The sequence below is a fragment of the Herpailurus yagouaroundi genome, unplaced genomic scaffold (genome assembly GCF_014898765.1).
Source record: "Herpailurus yagouaroundi ecotype Mexico unplaced genomic scaffold, PumYag 29, whole genome shotgun sequence".
Lineage (NCBI taxonomy): Eukaryota > Metazoa > Chordata > Mammalia > Carnivora > Felidae > Herpailurus > Herpailurus yagouaroundi.
The window spans coordinates 111237095-111249966 of record NW_024412377.1 but is presented as its reverse complement, the minus strand read 5'-3'; the positions used below and the strand labels follow the sequence as shown (position 1 = coordinate 111249966).

The 12872-nt window shown below is 38.8% G+C and overlaps 1 protein-coding gene across 1 annotated transcript in view; it reads left to right on the top strand.

Moving 5' to 3' along the window:
• The window catches only part of NDUFAF2 (NADH:ubiquinone oxidoreductase complex assembly factor 2), a 166986-nt gene that overhangs the window by 96617 nt on the left and 57497 nt on the right, over positions 1–12872 (top strand). Inside the window, exon 2 of the mRNA XM_040452373.1 lies at positions 2280–2369. Within this exon, the coding sequence (XP_040308307.1) occupies positions 2280–2369 (90 nt within the window). The remainder of the gene's footprint in view (positions 1–2279; positions 2370–12872) is intronic.

Here is a 12872-nt window from a genome sequence, read left to right as displayed (position 1 = left end):
ATTTATACACAAATAAGTATTGCTTATGATTTTTAAAAATCTTGGGAAACCTTAAATTGATAGACCTAAGAGATAAGAGATAGGATGTTATTTTTTTTATCACAGACATTGAAATATGCTTGTATTATATATGCCTTTAGTGGTGGTACTGAGACTGGTAAACCTCTTTATCCTCTTCTCTGCTAAATTTTTTGATGTACATTTAAAAGCTTATAGAACACACACCTACCTTCAGAAGACAATTTGTTAGCATTTTGTGTTTTAGATGGTAGTTTTCCTTTCTGTACTTGTGATTGCTAAAAGGACATATATCTTCATATTCAGATGAGAGCTATATGAAGGCACAGGTATTTTGATTCTTCCAAACATTTTAAAAATTGTCATGTAAACATACTTTAGTGTATGCTAAATTTATGATAACTTTTGTTATTACCTGTTTATATATATAGATACAAATAGCATTTTAGTAAAGACACTTAGATATTTTGAGCCTCTACTATGAGAGTAATGCACCTCTCATTGTTACAGGCTCCTTTTACTCTGACTCTTGTCCCTACAACTAGAGGCTTTACTGCTAATACCTTGACTTACTGTTAATTTATTGGGTAAGGTAAGCAAAAAGTTAGTCCCTTTTATAAAACTTGGGGAACCTCTGTGTTAAGATTAAATCAGCTTGATTCAGTGAGTCCATAATGAAATGCAGAATTTCCCTAACCCCATACTTCACAGTTATTACCTATTGATGGCTTGTCCATGAAATCTCAGCCTTTCACTTATTATTACTAAGGCAAAGGAAATAGCACTAGTCACTCATTTTTCTTAGGCTGTCCTTTTGTGGCTTCCTTTCTCCCGCATACTCACTCCGAGGAATTTCCTTGGTCTGCAATTGAAGGAATTTTTAGTTGGTAGAATTTCAGGCAGAGATTTGCAACAAGGTCATTTTGCTTAATTATGTCATTCAGTCTATTTAGCATAGTGTAAGGTTGGTCATGGAGTGGGAAGAGAAAGTAGTATTTTGTAAAGGCCAGATCTCTCTCCCTGACTAGTGTGATTATTGTTAAGCCATGCTCCTCCCCTTATACTTACTCACCATGGTCTTCTCTGTTTCAGCTTGCATTCCCTGAGTAGGTAGGCACACTCACTAACTTTTGGGAATTACCAACTTCATGTGGTTTCCCTAGGCTCAAAGGCTCACTGAGAAGGGTACATGTTTTGAAACCACCAGTTTGACAAAGCTGCTTTGAAGGATATAACTGAGACTGTGGAAACAGAAGAAAATACCAGATAGTTTTATATCTTTTATATGAACCTAAAATACCTGTTAATCAAATTTTTATTATTGAGATAAGTAAGCCTATTGCATTCTCATCCCATCCCTGATTCCTCTACACCTTTTTCTTTACTGCTCCATTTGCTTTCTTGTTTCTACACTGCTACCATCCTGTACCAGGGTGATCTCACATTCGTAGTTCCCCAGTTTTTGCCTTCTTAATTTTGATCCAGTAAGAGGTAATCACTCACATAGGTCATAGAATAGAACCCGTAAGTTGGTTCCCTTGGGTTTGCCAGTATACTGTGGCGGTGGGATGGCAGCAGGATCTTGCGGTTCCTTACATAGTAGGGGGTGTGAGTAGCTGTTCTCTTGGGCAGTCATAGCAGCCGCTGGCACCTTTAATACAAATACTTGTAGAATTTGAAGGAGTTGAACACTGTTGATTATTAAAATGTTTTTTTGTATGTATTTTTTTTTTTTTTTTTGGCCATTTGTGCCCTAAGATTATTTATTTCCTTTTTTTTTTTTTTTTTAACAAAATCTACATTTACTCTACCAAAATTAATTTTGCATGCTATGGTAGAAAATTTTAAATTTTTGTAGTAAGTTTAGAATTTGCTTTTTCTTTTAAAAAAATTTTTTTATTGTTTATTTTAGAGACAGAGAGTAGAGCACAAGCAGGGTCGGGGCATAGAGAGAGGGAGACAGAATCTGAAACAGGCTCCAGGCTCTGAGCTGTCAAGCAGAGAGCCTGACATGGGGCTCAAACCCATGAACTATGAGATCATATCCTGAGCTGAAGTCGGACGCTCAATGAACTGAGCCACCCAGGCCCCTAGAATTTGCTTTTTCTAACAAAACTAACTCTAAATGGAATCTCTTCTTTGTCCTGATAATTCTTTTTCCAAATAAGGAGGTGTGAAATATCCAAAGAGAAAATATTACTTGTAGTAACTACTGTGTCATGACTTCCTTTAAAAATAATGTAATCACTTTTGTCTTGTAGGACAGACTATTCGAGAGAAAAGATTTATAGAAACAGCAAATAAAAGAGAAGTCGACTATGAAGTAGGGGATATCCCAACAGAATGGGAAGGTAAGTTTGTGTTTTTACTAGTATCTTCTGGAAGGCAAATTGTTTATACAAAATTAACAGAAGCAGGTATAATTATATGTTTATTCTTTTTGCAAAAGTTTTAGTAATCCGAATCCATGACCTTTTTTAAAGATATTCCATTTCTTTAAACATTGTGAAGGTGTCACACTTTAGTAAGGAAACACATATACAGTGAAAGGAACTTTTAAAAAAAATTTTTATGTTTATTTATTTTTGAGAGAGAGACAGAGGGTGAGCAGGGTAGGGGAAGAGAGAGAGGGAGACACAGAATCCAAAGCAGGCTCCAGGCTCTGAGCTGTCAACGCAGAGCCCGATGTGGGGCTCAAACCACAAGCCGTGAGGTCATGACCTGAGCCAAAGTTGGAGACCCAACCGACTGAGCCACCCAGGCGCCCCCAGTGAAAGGAACTTTTAAACATTAGCTGAGCTGGTACTAGGGTGAGCTGAGCAAAGCTCCTATAATACAGACTTGACAGAGGCACTCACTTTCATGTGCTGAGTGTGCAGTCGCACACTCCCAGAGTTCAAATATTGTTTCTGGCACAGAATACCTACATGAACTTGGGAAAGTAAATTCATTCTTCTCAGTCTTAGTTTACTCTTTCATAAACTGTGAATAATACTTGCTGTTACCATCTGGAATATTTGCTCAACTCAAAATGACCCTGTTAGCTCATCCTCTGTTAAGACAAGGATGGACACTTGATCCCTATCAGGACTTTGGAATTAAGATAAGAGACCAAAGTGAGATATAACAGTAGCAGTCAGTCTTTCAGTATGGCTGGAACAATAACATATGATTATGGGTAGTTATCTTCAATCTAGTATCTAAGCTTTGTTGCAGGAAAAGCTGATCTATTAAGAAGAAAATGGAAACCAGTCTGCAAAAAGAAATAGTGAGACAGAATGTTTCCTAAGTTTCCTGAAAGTTTCCAGTCCTCTCTTCGATTTCTATCTAAATAGTTCAGCTGCACATCTGCCTTTGAGTATTAGTGCTACCCCATATCCTTGTTCTAAATTTTCCCTTTTCCCTTACCAGTTCTTTGCCTAGTACCTGACACATGCTAAATGTTCAGTAAATATATATTGAACACGTGAAATCCAGCTTGAATTAGCTTTTGTTATTTGCATCTAAAAGAGCTTTACCTAGAATACCAATATGTATCTTTTTCTTTCTGATTATACCAATATCTATTTTATATCACTTATCACTTACCCAGTATTTACTTGTCTACCTGGTATTATAATCATTGTTTATAATCATTGCTGTTTATAATCATTGTTTATAATTATTATAATGTTTTTTTTAATTTTTTTAAAAATTTATTTATTTTTGAGACAGAGAGAGACAAAGCATGAATGGGGGAGGGTCAGAGAGAGAGGGAGACACAGAATCTGAAACAGGCTCCAGGCTCTGAGCGTCAGCACAGAGCCCGATGCGGGGCTCAAACTCACGGACCGCGAGATGGTGACCTGAGCCGAAGTCGGCCACCCAACCGACTGAGCCACCCAGGCGCCCCTTAATTTTTTTTAATGTTTATTTATTTGGGAGAAAGAGAGACAGAGTGCAAGAAGGGGAGGGGCAGAGAGAGAGGGGATACAGAATCTGAAGCAGGCTCCAAGCTCTGAGGCGCCAGCACAGAGCCTGACATGGGGCTCGAACCCACAAACTGTGAGATCAAGACCTGAGCCGAAGTCAGATGCTCAACCGACTGAGCCACCCAGGCACCCCAAGATCATTGTAATGTTTAATCATCACAACAATCCTATGAGGTAGACACTGTAATTATACCCATTTAATAGGGAATCTAAGGTCTAGAAAGATTAGATATACTGCCTATGTTATACAGCTACAAACTGCAAACAGTAGACCTACAGCATCCTGGCAGGTGAAGCATACTCTACTTGTGATAACTATAGGCATTAAGTTACTTTTATGCCAGTATGTGAGTATAAATATTTCTTTGGGATTATCTTTTCTGTTTTACCTTATTAGCTTTGAAAATATCAGAACTATGAGAAAAGAACATAAAAATGGGTAGAGACCAGAGATTTTTTGAAGAAATGCAGAATATAAACTGACAACTTCTAGCAGCAATAATTGAGATTTTTTTATTCTAACAGACTTTCCAATGTTATGAGCTGCATTCACAATTCTTAAATAATGCCTGTACCTCCTTATGAGTTATTTTATCATTTTTTCCAAAAATAGTATAGAATTAAAATGTTTATAAAAATAGAGTTACAAATAAACAAATAGGTATTGACTCGTTTTTCAAAAACTTTGAGACTTTCAAGGAATTAAAATGAAGTTCTAATGATTTTTTTAATGTTTATTTTTATTTTTGAGAGAGAGACAGAGACAGAGACAGAGCACAAGCTGGGGAGGAGCAGAAAGAGAATCCAAAGCAGGCTCCAGGCTCCAAGCTCTCAGCACAGAGCCGAACACGGGGCTCGAACCCATAAACCATGAGATCATGACCTGAGCCGAAGTTGGATGCTTAACTGACTCAGTCACCTAGGAATCCCAGTTCTAATACTTTTTATGGCTTTGTCCTGATCCAGTAATTCAGCATAAGTATCCTGTGAGTCTTACCCTTAACATAAATGTATCAACCAAACACTGAAAATAAAATTATTCTTATAGTGGTACATATCAATTAAATGTAAAAAATAATTCCATACCATGAAAAAGTAAAGTAAAATAAAATAAATACACAACACACTATATTAAAAAAAAAGGAAAGAGAAAGAAAACTTTTAAAGTAAATTGTGTCAACACCAAATGAATCTAAAGTATTTTCAGATCCAGATGAATATTTGTCAGTTATTAGTAGAGTAGCGGTCCCCAAAATGTATGGGGGATACGTGTTAGATGGATGCACTCTTCATTCATTCATTCTTTTAGTAAATATCTGTGGTGGACCTCTGCATTCATAGAGTTTACTTTCTGGACTGGGAGAGTAGGTGGGAGAAAGACAATAAACCAGACAAATAACTACATAGTATGTTAATGGCCACAGAAAATAAACAGGAGAGAGGAAATAGGGAGTGTTGGGGAGAGTTTTGCAGTTTTAAATACTGTAATGAAAAGGCATACTGAGGAAATGACTTGGAATAAAGGCAGAAGAAGGAGCTGGTTATGCAGATAAGTGGTAGAGGAGCATTCCTGGAGAGTGAGTGCAAAAGCCCTGAGGCAGGAGCATGCTCAGATGTTTAATGAACAGCAAGGAAGCCAGTGTGATTGGAACAGAACCAGAGGGAAATTAATATATGAAGTTAGAAAAGTAAGAGTATACCCAGTCTTGTAGGACCTTATAGATAATTTAAGGATCTTGGCTTTTACTCTGAGTGAGATTGAATGCCATGGAGGGTTTTGAAAAGAGTAGTCGTATGCTTTGTTATATTTAACAGCATCACTCTGGCTGCTGCACTGCAGAGACTTAAGAGGGCACAGGCAAAACATGGAGATAGGAGTCTCCTAATAATTTAGGCAAGGAGTAACTGTGACTTGAACCAGAGTAGGGGTGGGAGTGGGAAGAAGTAGTTGCATTCTGGGTCTTGTAAAAGCAGACCCAGTGGGATTTGCTGATAGATTGGATATGGAATGTAAGAGAAAGGAGAGCAGTCAGTGATGCCTTTTAAGCTCTTGGCCTCACCTGGAAAAATGGACTGTTTTTCTATGCTGTTGACTCTGAAGGCAATCCTGTGGGAGGAGCAAGTTGAGGCGGGGGGAATGAGATCAATTTTGGAAATGTTAAGTTTGAGATATCTATTAGACATCGAAGGAAAGATAGTAAGTTGTATATAAGCCAAGAATTTAGTGGAAAATTTTGGGCTAGAGATAAAATTTGGGAGTTGACAGCTAATAAATGGTGTTTAGCGTTGGGAGACTGGATGAGTTCACAAAGAGAATAAGTGTAAAGAGAAGATGAGACGTTCAGAGACTGTCCTGTCGACTGCTCCAGGGTTTAGAGACAGTGAAGACAAGAAAGAAGTAGCCAGAAAAGGAGAAAGAAGGAGGAGGAGGAGGAGGAGGAGGAGGAGGAGGAGGAGAAGGGGAAAAGTTTCATGTGCTGGAAGCTAATTTTCAAGGAGGATGGTTCAACCATAATGGTTCAACCATTAAATGAAGCTTGAGAATTAACTCTTTGCTTTAGGAACAAAGGACTCCATGATCCTGCCAAAAAATAGTGTGTAGGGTGTTAGGAACAAAAGCCTGATAAAGACAGGATAGCAAAAGAATATTTGGAGGGAATGAGTATAGACAATGCTTCTGAGGAATTTGTGTGTAAAAGGGAATGAGTATTGAGGCAGACCCTGGGTGGGAAAGTAAAGAGAGCAATTTTATGTTTTATTGTTTAAAATTTTTTTGATGTTTATTTCTTTTTGAGAGAGAGAGAGCCAATGCAAGTGGGGGAGGGACAGAGAGAGAGGGGACAGAGTATCCAAAATGGACTCCACGCTGACAGCAGAGAGCCCGATGTGAGGCTTCCACTCAGGTATTGTGAGATCATGACCTGAACCTATTTCAGATGCTTAACTGCCTGAGCCACCCAGATGTCCCTATGTTTTGTTGTGTTTTTTTTTTAATTTTTTTAACGTTTATTTATTTTTGAGACAGAGAGAGACAGAGCATGAATGGGGGAGGGTCAGAGAGGGAGACACAGAATCTGAAACAGGCTCCAGGCTCTGAGCTGTCAGCACAGAGCCTGACGCGGGGCTTGAACTCACAGACCGCGAGATCATGGCCTGAGCTGAAGTTGGCCGCTTAACCGACTGAGCCACCCAGGCGCCCCTGTTGTGTTTTAAAGATAGGAGAAGTAACCAAATTATTTTTTTCTAAGAATAGAATTTAGTGATTCATCACTTACATATAACACCTAGTGCTCATCCCAACAGGTGTCCTCCTTAATGCTCCTCACCCTTTTAGCCCCTCTCCCCACCCAATCACCCAATACTCTGCCAGTAACCCTCAGTTGGTTCTCTGTATTTAAGAGTCTCTTATGGTTTTTCTCCATGTCTGTCTTTATATTATTTTTGCTTCCCTTCCCTTATGTTTATCTGTTTTGTTTCTTAAATCCCACATATGAGTGAAATCATATGATATTTGTCTTTCTCTGATGGACTTATTTTGCTTAGCATAATAATCTCTAGTTCCATCAACATTGTTGGAAATGGCAAGGTTTTATTCTTTTTGACTGCCAAGTAATACTCGTGTGTGTGTGTGTGTGTGTGTGTGTGTGTGTCTGTGTGTGTGTCTGTGTGTGTGTCTGTGTGTGTACCACATCTTCTTTATTCATTCATCAGTCAGTGAATATTTGGGCTCTGTCTATACCTTGGGCTGTTGTTGATAGCACTACTATAAAGATTGGAGTGGGGCGCCTGGGTGGCGCAGTCGGTTAAGCGTCCGACTTCAGCCAGGTCACGATCTCACGGTCCGTGAGTTCGAGCCCCACGTCAGGCTCTGGGCTGATGGCTCAGAGCCTGGAGCCTGTTTCCGATTCTGTGTCTCCCTCTCTCTCTGCCCCTCCCCCGTTCATGCTCTGTCTCTCTCTGTCCCAAAAATAAATAAACGTTGAAAAATAAAAAATAAAAAAAAAATAAAAAAAAGATTGGAGTGCATGTGTCCCTTTGAAACAGCACTCCTTTATCCTTTGGATAAACACCTAGTAGTGCAATTGCTGGGGCGGAGGGTAGTTCTATTTTTAATTTTTTGAGGAAGTTCCATACTGTTTTCCAGAGTGGTTGCACCAGTTTGCATTCCCACCAGTGGTGCAAAAGGGTTCCTCTTTCTCCGCATCCTTGCCAACATCTGTTGTTGCCTGAATTGTTAATTTTAGCCATTCTGACAGGCGTGAGGTGGTATCTCATTGTGGTTTTAATTTGTATTTCCCTGATGATAAGTGATGTTGAGCATCTTTTTATGTGTCTATGAGCCATCTGAATGTCTTCTTTCAAAAAAGTGTCTGATCATGTATTTTGCCCATTTCTTCACTGGATTATTTGAGTTTGGTTAAGTTCTTTATAGATTTTGGATACTAACCCTTTATCAGATAAGGTCATTTGCAGATATCTTCTCTCATTCCTTAAGCACTGCCTTTTAGTTTTGCTGATTGTTTCCTTCATGGTGCAGAAGCTTTTTATCTTGATGATGTCCCAATAGTTCATTTTTGCTTTGGTTTCCCTTGACTCTGGAGATATGTCAAGTAAGAAGTTGCTGTGGTGGAGGTCAAAGAGGTTGTTACCCGTTTTCTCCTCTAGGATTTTGTTTTTATGTTTATTTTTGAGAGAGAGAGAGAGAGAGAGAGAGAGAGAGAGAGAGAGAGAGAGAATATGTGAACTGGGAAGGGGCTGAGAGAGAAGGAGACACAGAATCTGAATCAGGCTGCAGGCTCTGAGTTGCCAGTACAGAGCCTGATGTGGGGCTTGAACTCACAAACCATGTGATCATGACCTGAGCTGAAGTCAGACACTGAACTGACTAAGCCACCCAGGCATCCCTCTCCTCTAGGATTTTGATGGCTTCCTGTCTTACATTTAGATCTGTCATCCATTTTGAGTTTATTTTTGTGTATGGTATAAGAAAGTGGTCCAGGTTCATTCTTCTGCATGTTGCTGTCCAGTTTTCCCAACACCATTTGCTGAAGAGACTGTCTTTTTTCATTGGATATTCTTTCCTACTTTGTCAAAGATTAGTTGGCCGTACATTTGTGAGTCCATTTCTGGGTTCTGTATTCTGTTCCATTGATCTGAGTGTCTGTTCTTGTGCCAGTACCATACTGTCTTGATGATTACAGCTTTGTAATACATCTTGAAGTCCAGCATTATGATGCCTCCAATCTTAGGTTTCTTTTTCGGGATTGTTTTGGCTATTCAGAGAAGTAACCAGATTTTTAAATAATGATGGGGAAGAACCAACCAAAAAGGAAGCATTAATAATGCAAGAGAGAGTGACCTTGAGGTGAGATGGAGTCTAGTACATATGTGAAAGAATTGGCCTTTGACAAGAGCATGAAAAGTTCATCAGTTGTAATAGCAAGAGAGTAGAGTGTACAGCCATAGATACAGATAGGCACATAGATGGTGAGAAGTTGTGTAAATTCCCTTTTGATTCCTCCAGATGAAGCACAGAATGGTTAAATAACTTCCTAAGTACAAACAGCAGCTGCAACCAAGATTTTAAACCAAAATATCTGTCGCTAAATCTTTACTCTTCATACTATATTGCCTACCTCATTGCATACTATGCATACTATTGCATACTATATTGCCTACCTCATTAATAACCTGGCTAATTCTTACTTACTCTGAGTTTTTTTTTTTTTTTAATTTTTTTTCAACGTTTTTTATTTATTTTGGGGACAGAGAGAGACAGAGCATGAATGGGGAGGGGCAGAGAGAGAGGGAGACACAGAATCGGAAACAGGCTCCAGGCTCCGAGCCATCAGCCCAGAGCCTGACGCGGGGCTCGAACTCACGGACCGCGAGATCGTGACCTCGCTGAAGTCGGACGCTTAACCGACTGCGCCACCCAGGCACCCCTTTACTCTGAGTTTTAGAGCACACATTGACTCCTTTGGAACTCCTTTCTGACCCCACCTCTCACCTCCTAGTGCTATGTGGCATGCTCTTTTTTTTCCCCCCCATCTCACTTTATGGCTTCCCAAACATTAAACTTAAACCACTGTAGATTTTTCCATGTTACCTCATCTACCTCCTCTCCCCAGACTAAAAGACACTTTAGGTTACAGTTCTTACTGTGTTCATCATTGTAGTCTTAGGGCCTTGCTCAACACTTAACATAAAATAAGTGCAAGCTCAATCAATATCTGTTGAATGACTGAATTTTAAATTGAAAGTACATAAGGAAGAGATATTGGGGAGTTCTGCTGACTTGCTATAAATAGTCCATTTTGAAAAGAAACACACACAACAGCACACCAGAGCAATTAGTTCCAAACGTATGGAGCACTTAGACGAAGTTTTAGTTATGGGAGATGGTATAGTGCTAGCTGTCCAAAAGTCTTACAGTCTCAGGGAAGCTTTTGAGTTTCATCCATGGCTTAATGGATAGTTCTTACATAGAGCCTCTCAAAATCTCTATCCCCATAATTCAGATGACATTTTAGCTTCTAGTTTTGTTTCTTTTGTGTGTGTGTGTGTGTGTGTGTGGTTGTTTTTGGTAGCTTTAAGCTTGTTTGATATTGACAGTAATAAACATTGATGAGGACCCTAAAATACATGCCAAGTAGTGGGAAGAGACAGAAAGGCCCTGATCCAGCATTTCTTTCTGGTAGAAAGTTAAACTTTACTTATCAGACATATTTCTTAAAATATAAGAATAAAACCTCATAATAAGGTTAGGTAAAAATTACTTTTTAGATACATTAGACTAAACCTGTCTAATTAACACAATTAATAATGAACATCTCGGTATGTGATATGCACTTGTATTGCTTTAGTATTACTAATAATTGTTTAGCATGCTTTCTTAGGTTACAGGAATTCCCCACCAAACACTTTCAAAGTGAGCTTCATAAAATAATGGCCAGGACATAATATTATCCTCATCCCAGCATCAGAAGACCTAGGTCCTTAATCATTTGGGGCAAATCATATTACCTCTGTGTTTTTCATCTGTAAAATTAAAAGGCTCTATATATGTCTGGTGTTCTATGATTATATGACTCTAGAAGTGTTTCTAATCAACTTATGCCCCAGCTCAGCATCTGGACCTACTGTTGAACCAAATTGTTTGGCTGGGAATTACTGACAGTTCTTGGTGGTCTTCATCAGGTGATAGGATAGCTATATGTATTAGTGATCCACTGCTGCATAACAAATTACCCCAAAAGTCAAAGATCTAAAATAACAAGCATTTATTATCTCACAGTTTCTGTAGATCAGGATTCTAGGCATGGCTTACATGGATCTTCTGGCTCAATGTGTCTCACAAGGCTGCAGTCAGTGTGTTGGCCTGGGCTGCAGTCATCTCAAGGCTCCTCTCAGGAATCATCCACTTGGAAGCTCATTCACATAGTTATTGTCAGGCCCTAGAGGATCTACTTCCACACTCACTCAAATGGGTATTGCCTGGCTTCATCTTTCCTGGCTGTTTGACAGAGGGCCTTATTTCCTTGATAACTGTAGCTTTATAGTTCTTGATATCTGGTAATGTTAGTCTTACAACGTAATTATTCTTTTTTTGAAGATGTTTTGGCTATCCTATGTCCTTTGCATTTTCAAATGCATTTTAAAATGATCTTGGTAATTTTTGCAAACATTCCTCCTAGGATGTTGGTTGGGATTGTGCTGAACCTATAGATCACTTTGCAAAGAACTTCTGACCCCTGGACATTATATTTCTCTCTTTTTTTTTTTTAATTTTTTTTTTACCGTTTATTTATTTTTGGGACAGAGAGAGACAGAGCATGAACGGGGGAGGGGCAGAGAGAGAGGGAGACACAGAATCGGAAACAGGCTCCAGACTCTGAGCCATCAGCCCAGAGCCTGACCCGGGGCTCGAACTCACGGACCGCGAGATCGTGACCTGAGCTGAAGTTGGACGCCCAACCGACTGAGCCACCCAGGCGCCCCTATATTTCTCTTTATTTAATTTGGGCCTTCTTTAATTTCTAAATGATAATTTTTTAATGTCAATTTTTGATTGTTCATCATTATTATTATATAAATATGCAATTGGTATTTGTATATTGATCTTGTATTCTATGACTTTGCTAAGCTCAGTTATTAGTTATAATAGCTTTTTTGTCAATTTAATCAGATTTTATACCTAGAAGATCATGTTGTCTATGATTAAAGACATTTTTTCTTTCTTTCCAACCTGGATGACTTTCATTTTTTAAATCTTATCTGCTTGCACTGACTAGGATTTCCAGTATACTGTTGATTAGAAGGAATGAGAATGGACATTCTTGCGTTGTTCCTGATATAGTATTCTTTTTATACATTGTTGATTGGGTTTTTTTTTTTTTTGCCTCCTTTTATTTATTTATTTATTTATTTATTTATTTATTTATTTATTTTTATTTATATATGAAATTTATTGTCATATTGGTTTCCATACAACACCCAGTGCTCATCCCAAAAGGTGCCCTCCTCAATACCCATCACCCACCCTCTCCTCCCTCCCACCCCCCATCAACCCTCAGTTTGCTCTCAGTTCTCAACAGTCTCTTATGCTTTGGCTCTCTCCCACTCTAACCTCTTTTTTTTTTTTTTTTCCTTCCCCTCCCCCATGGGTTCCTGTTAAGTTTCTCAGGATCCACATAAGAGTGAAACCATATGGTATCTGTCTTTCTCTGTATGGCTTATTTCACTTAGCATCACACTCTCCAGTTCCATCCACGTTGCTACAAAAGGCCATATTTCATTTTTTCTCATTGCCACGTAGTATTCCATAGTGTATATAAACCACAATTTCTTTATCCATTCATCAGTTGATGGACATTTAGGCTC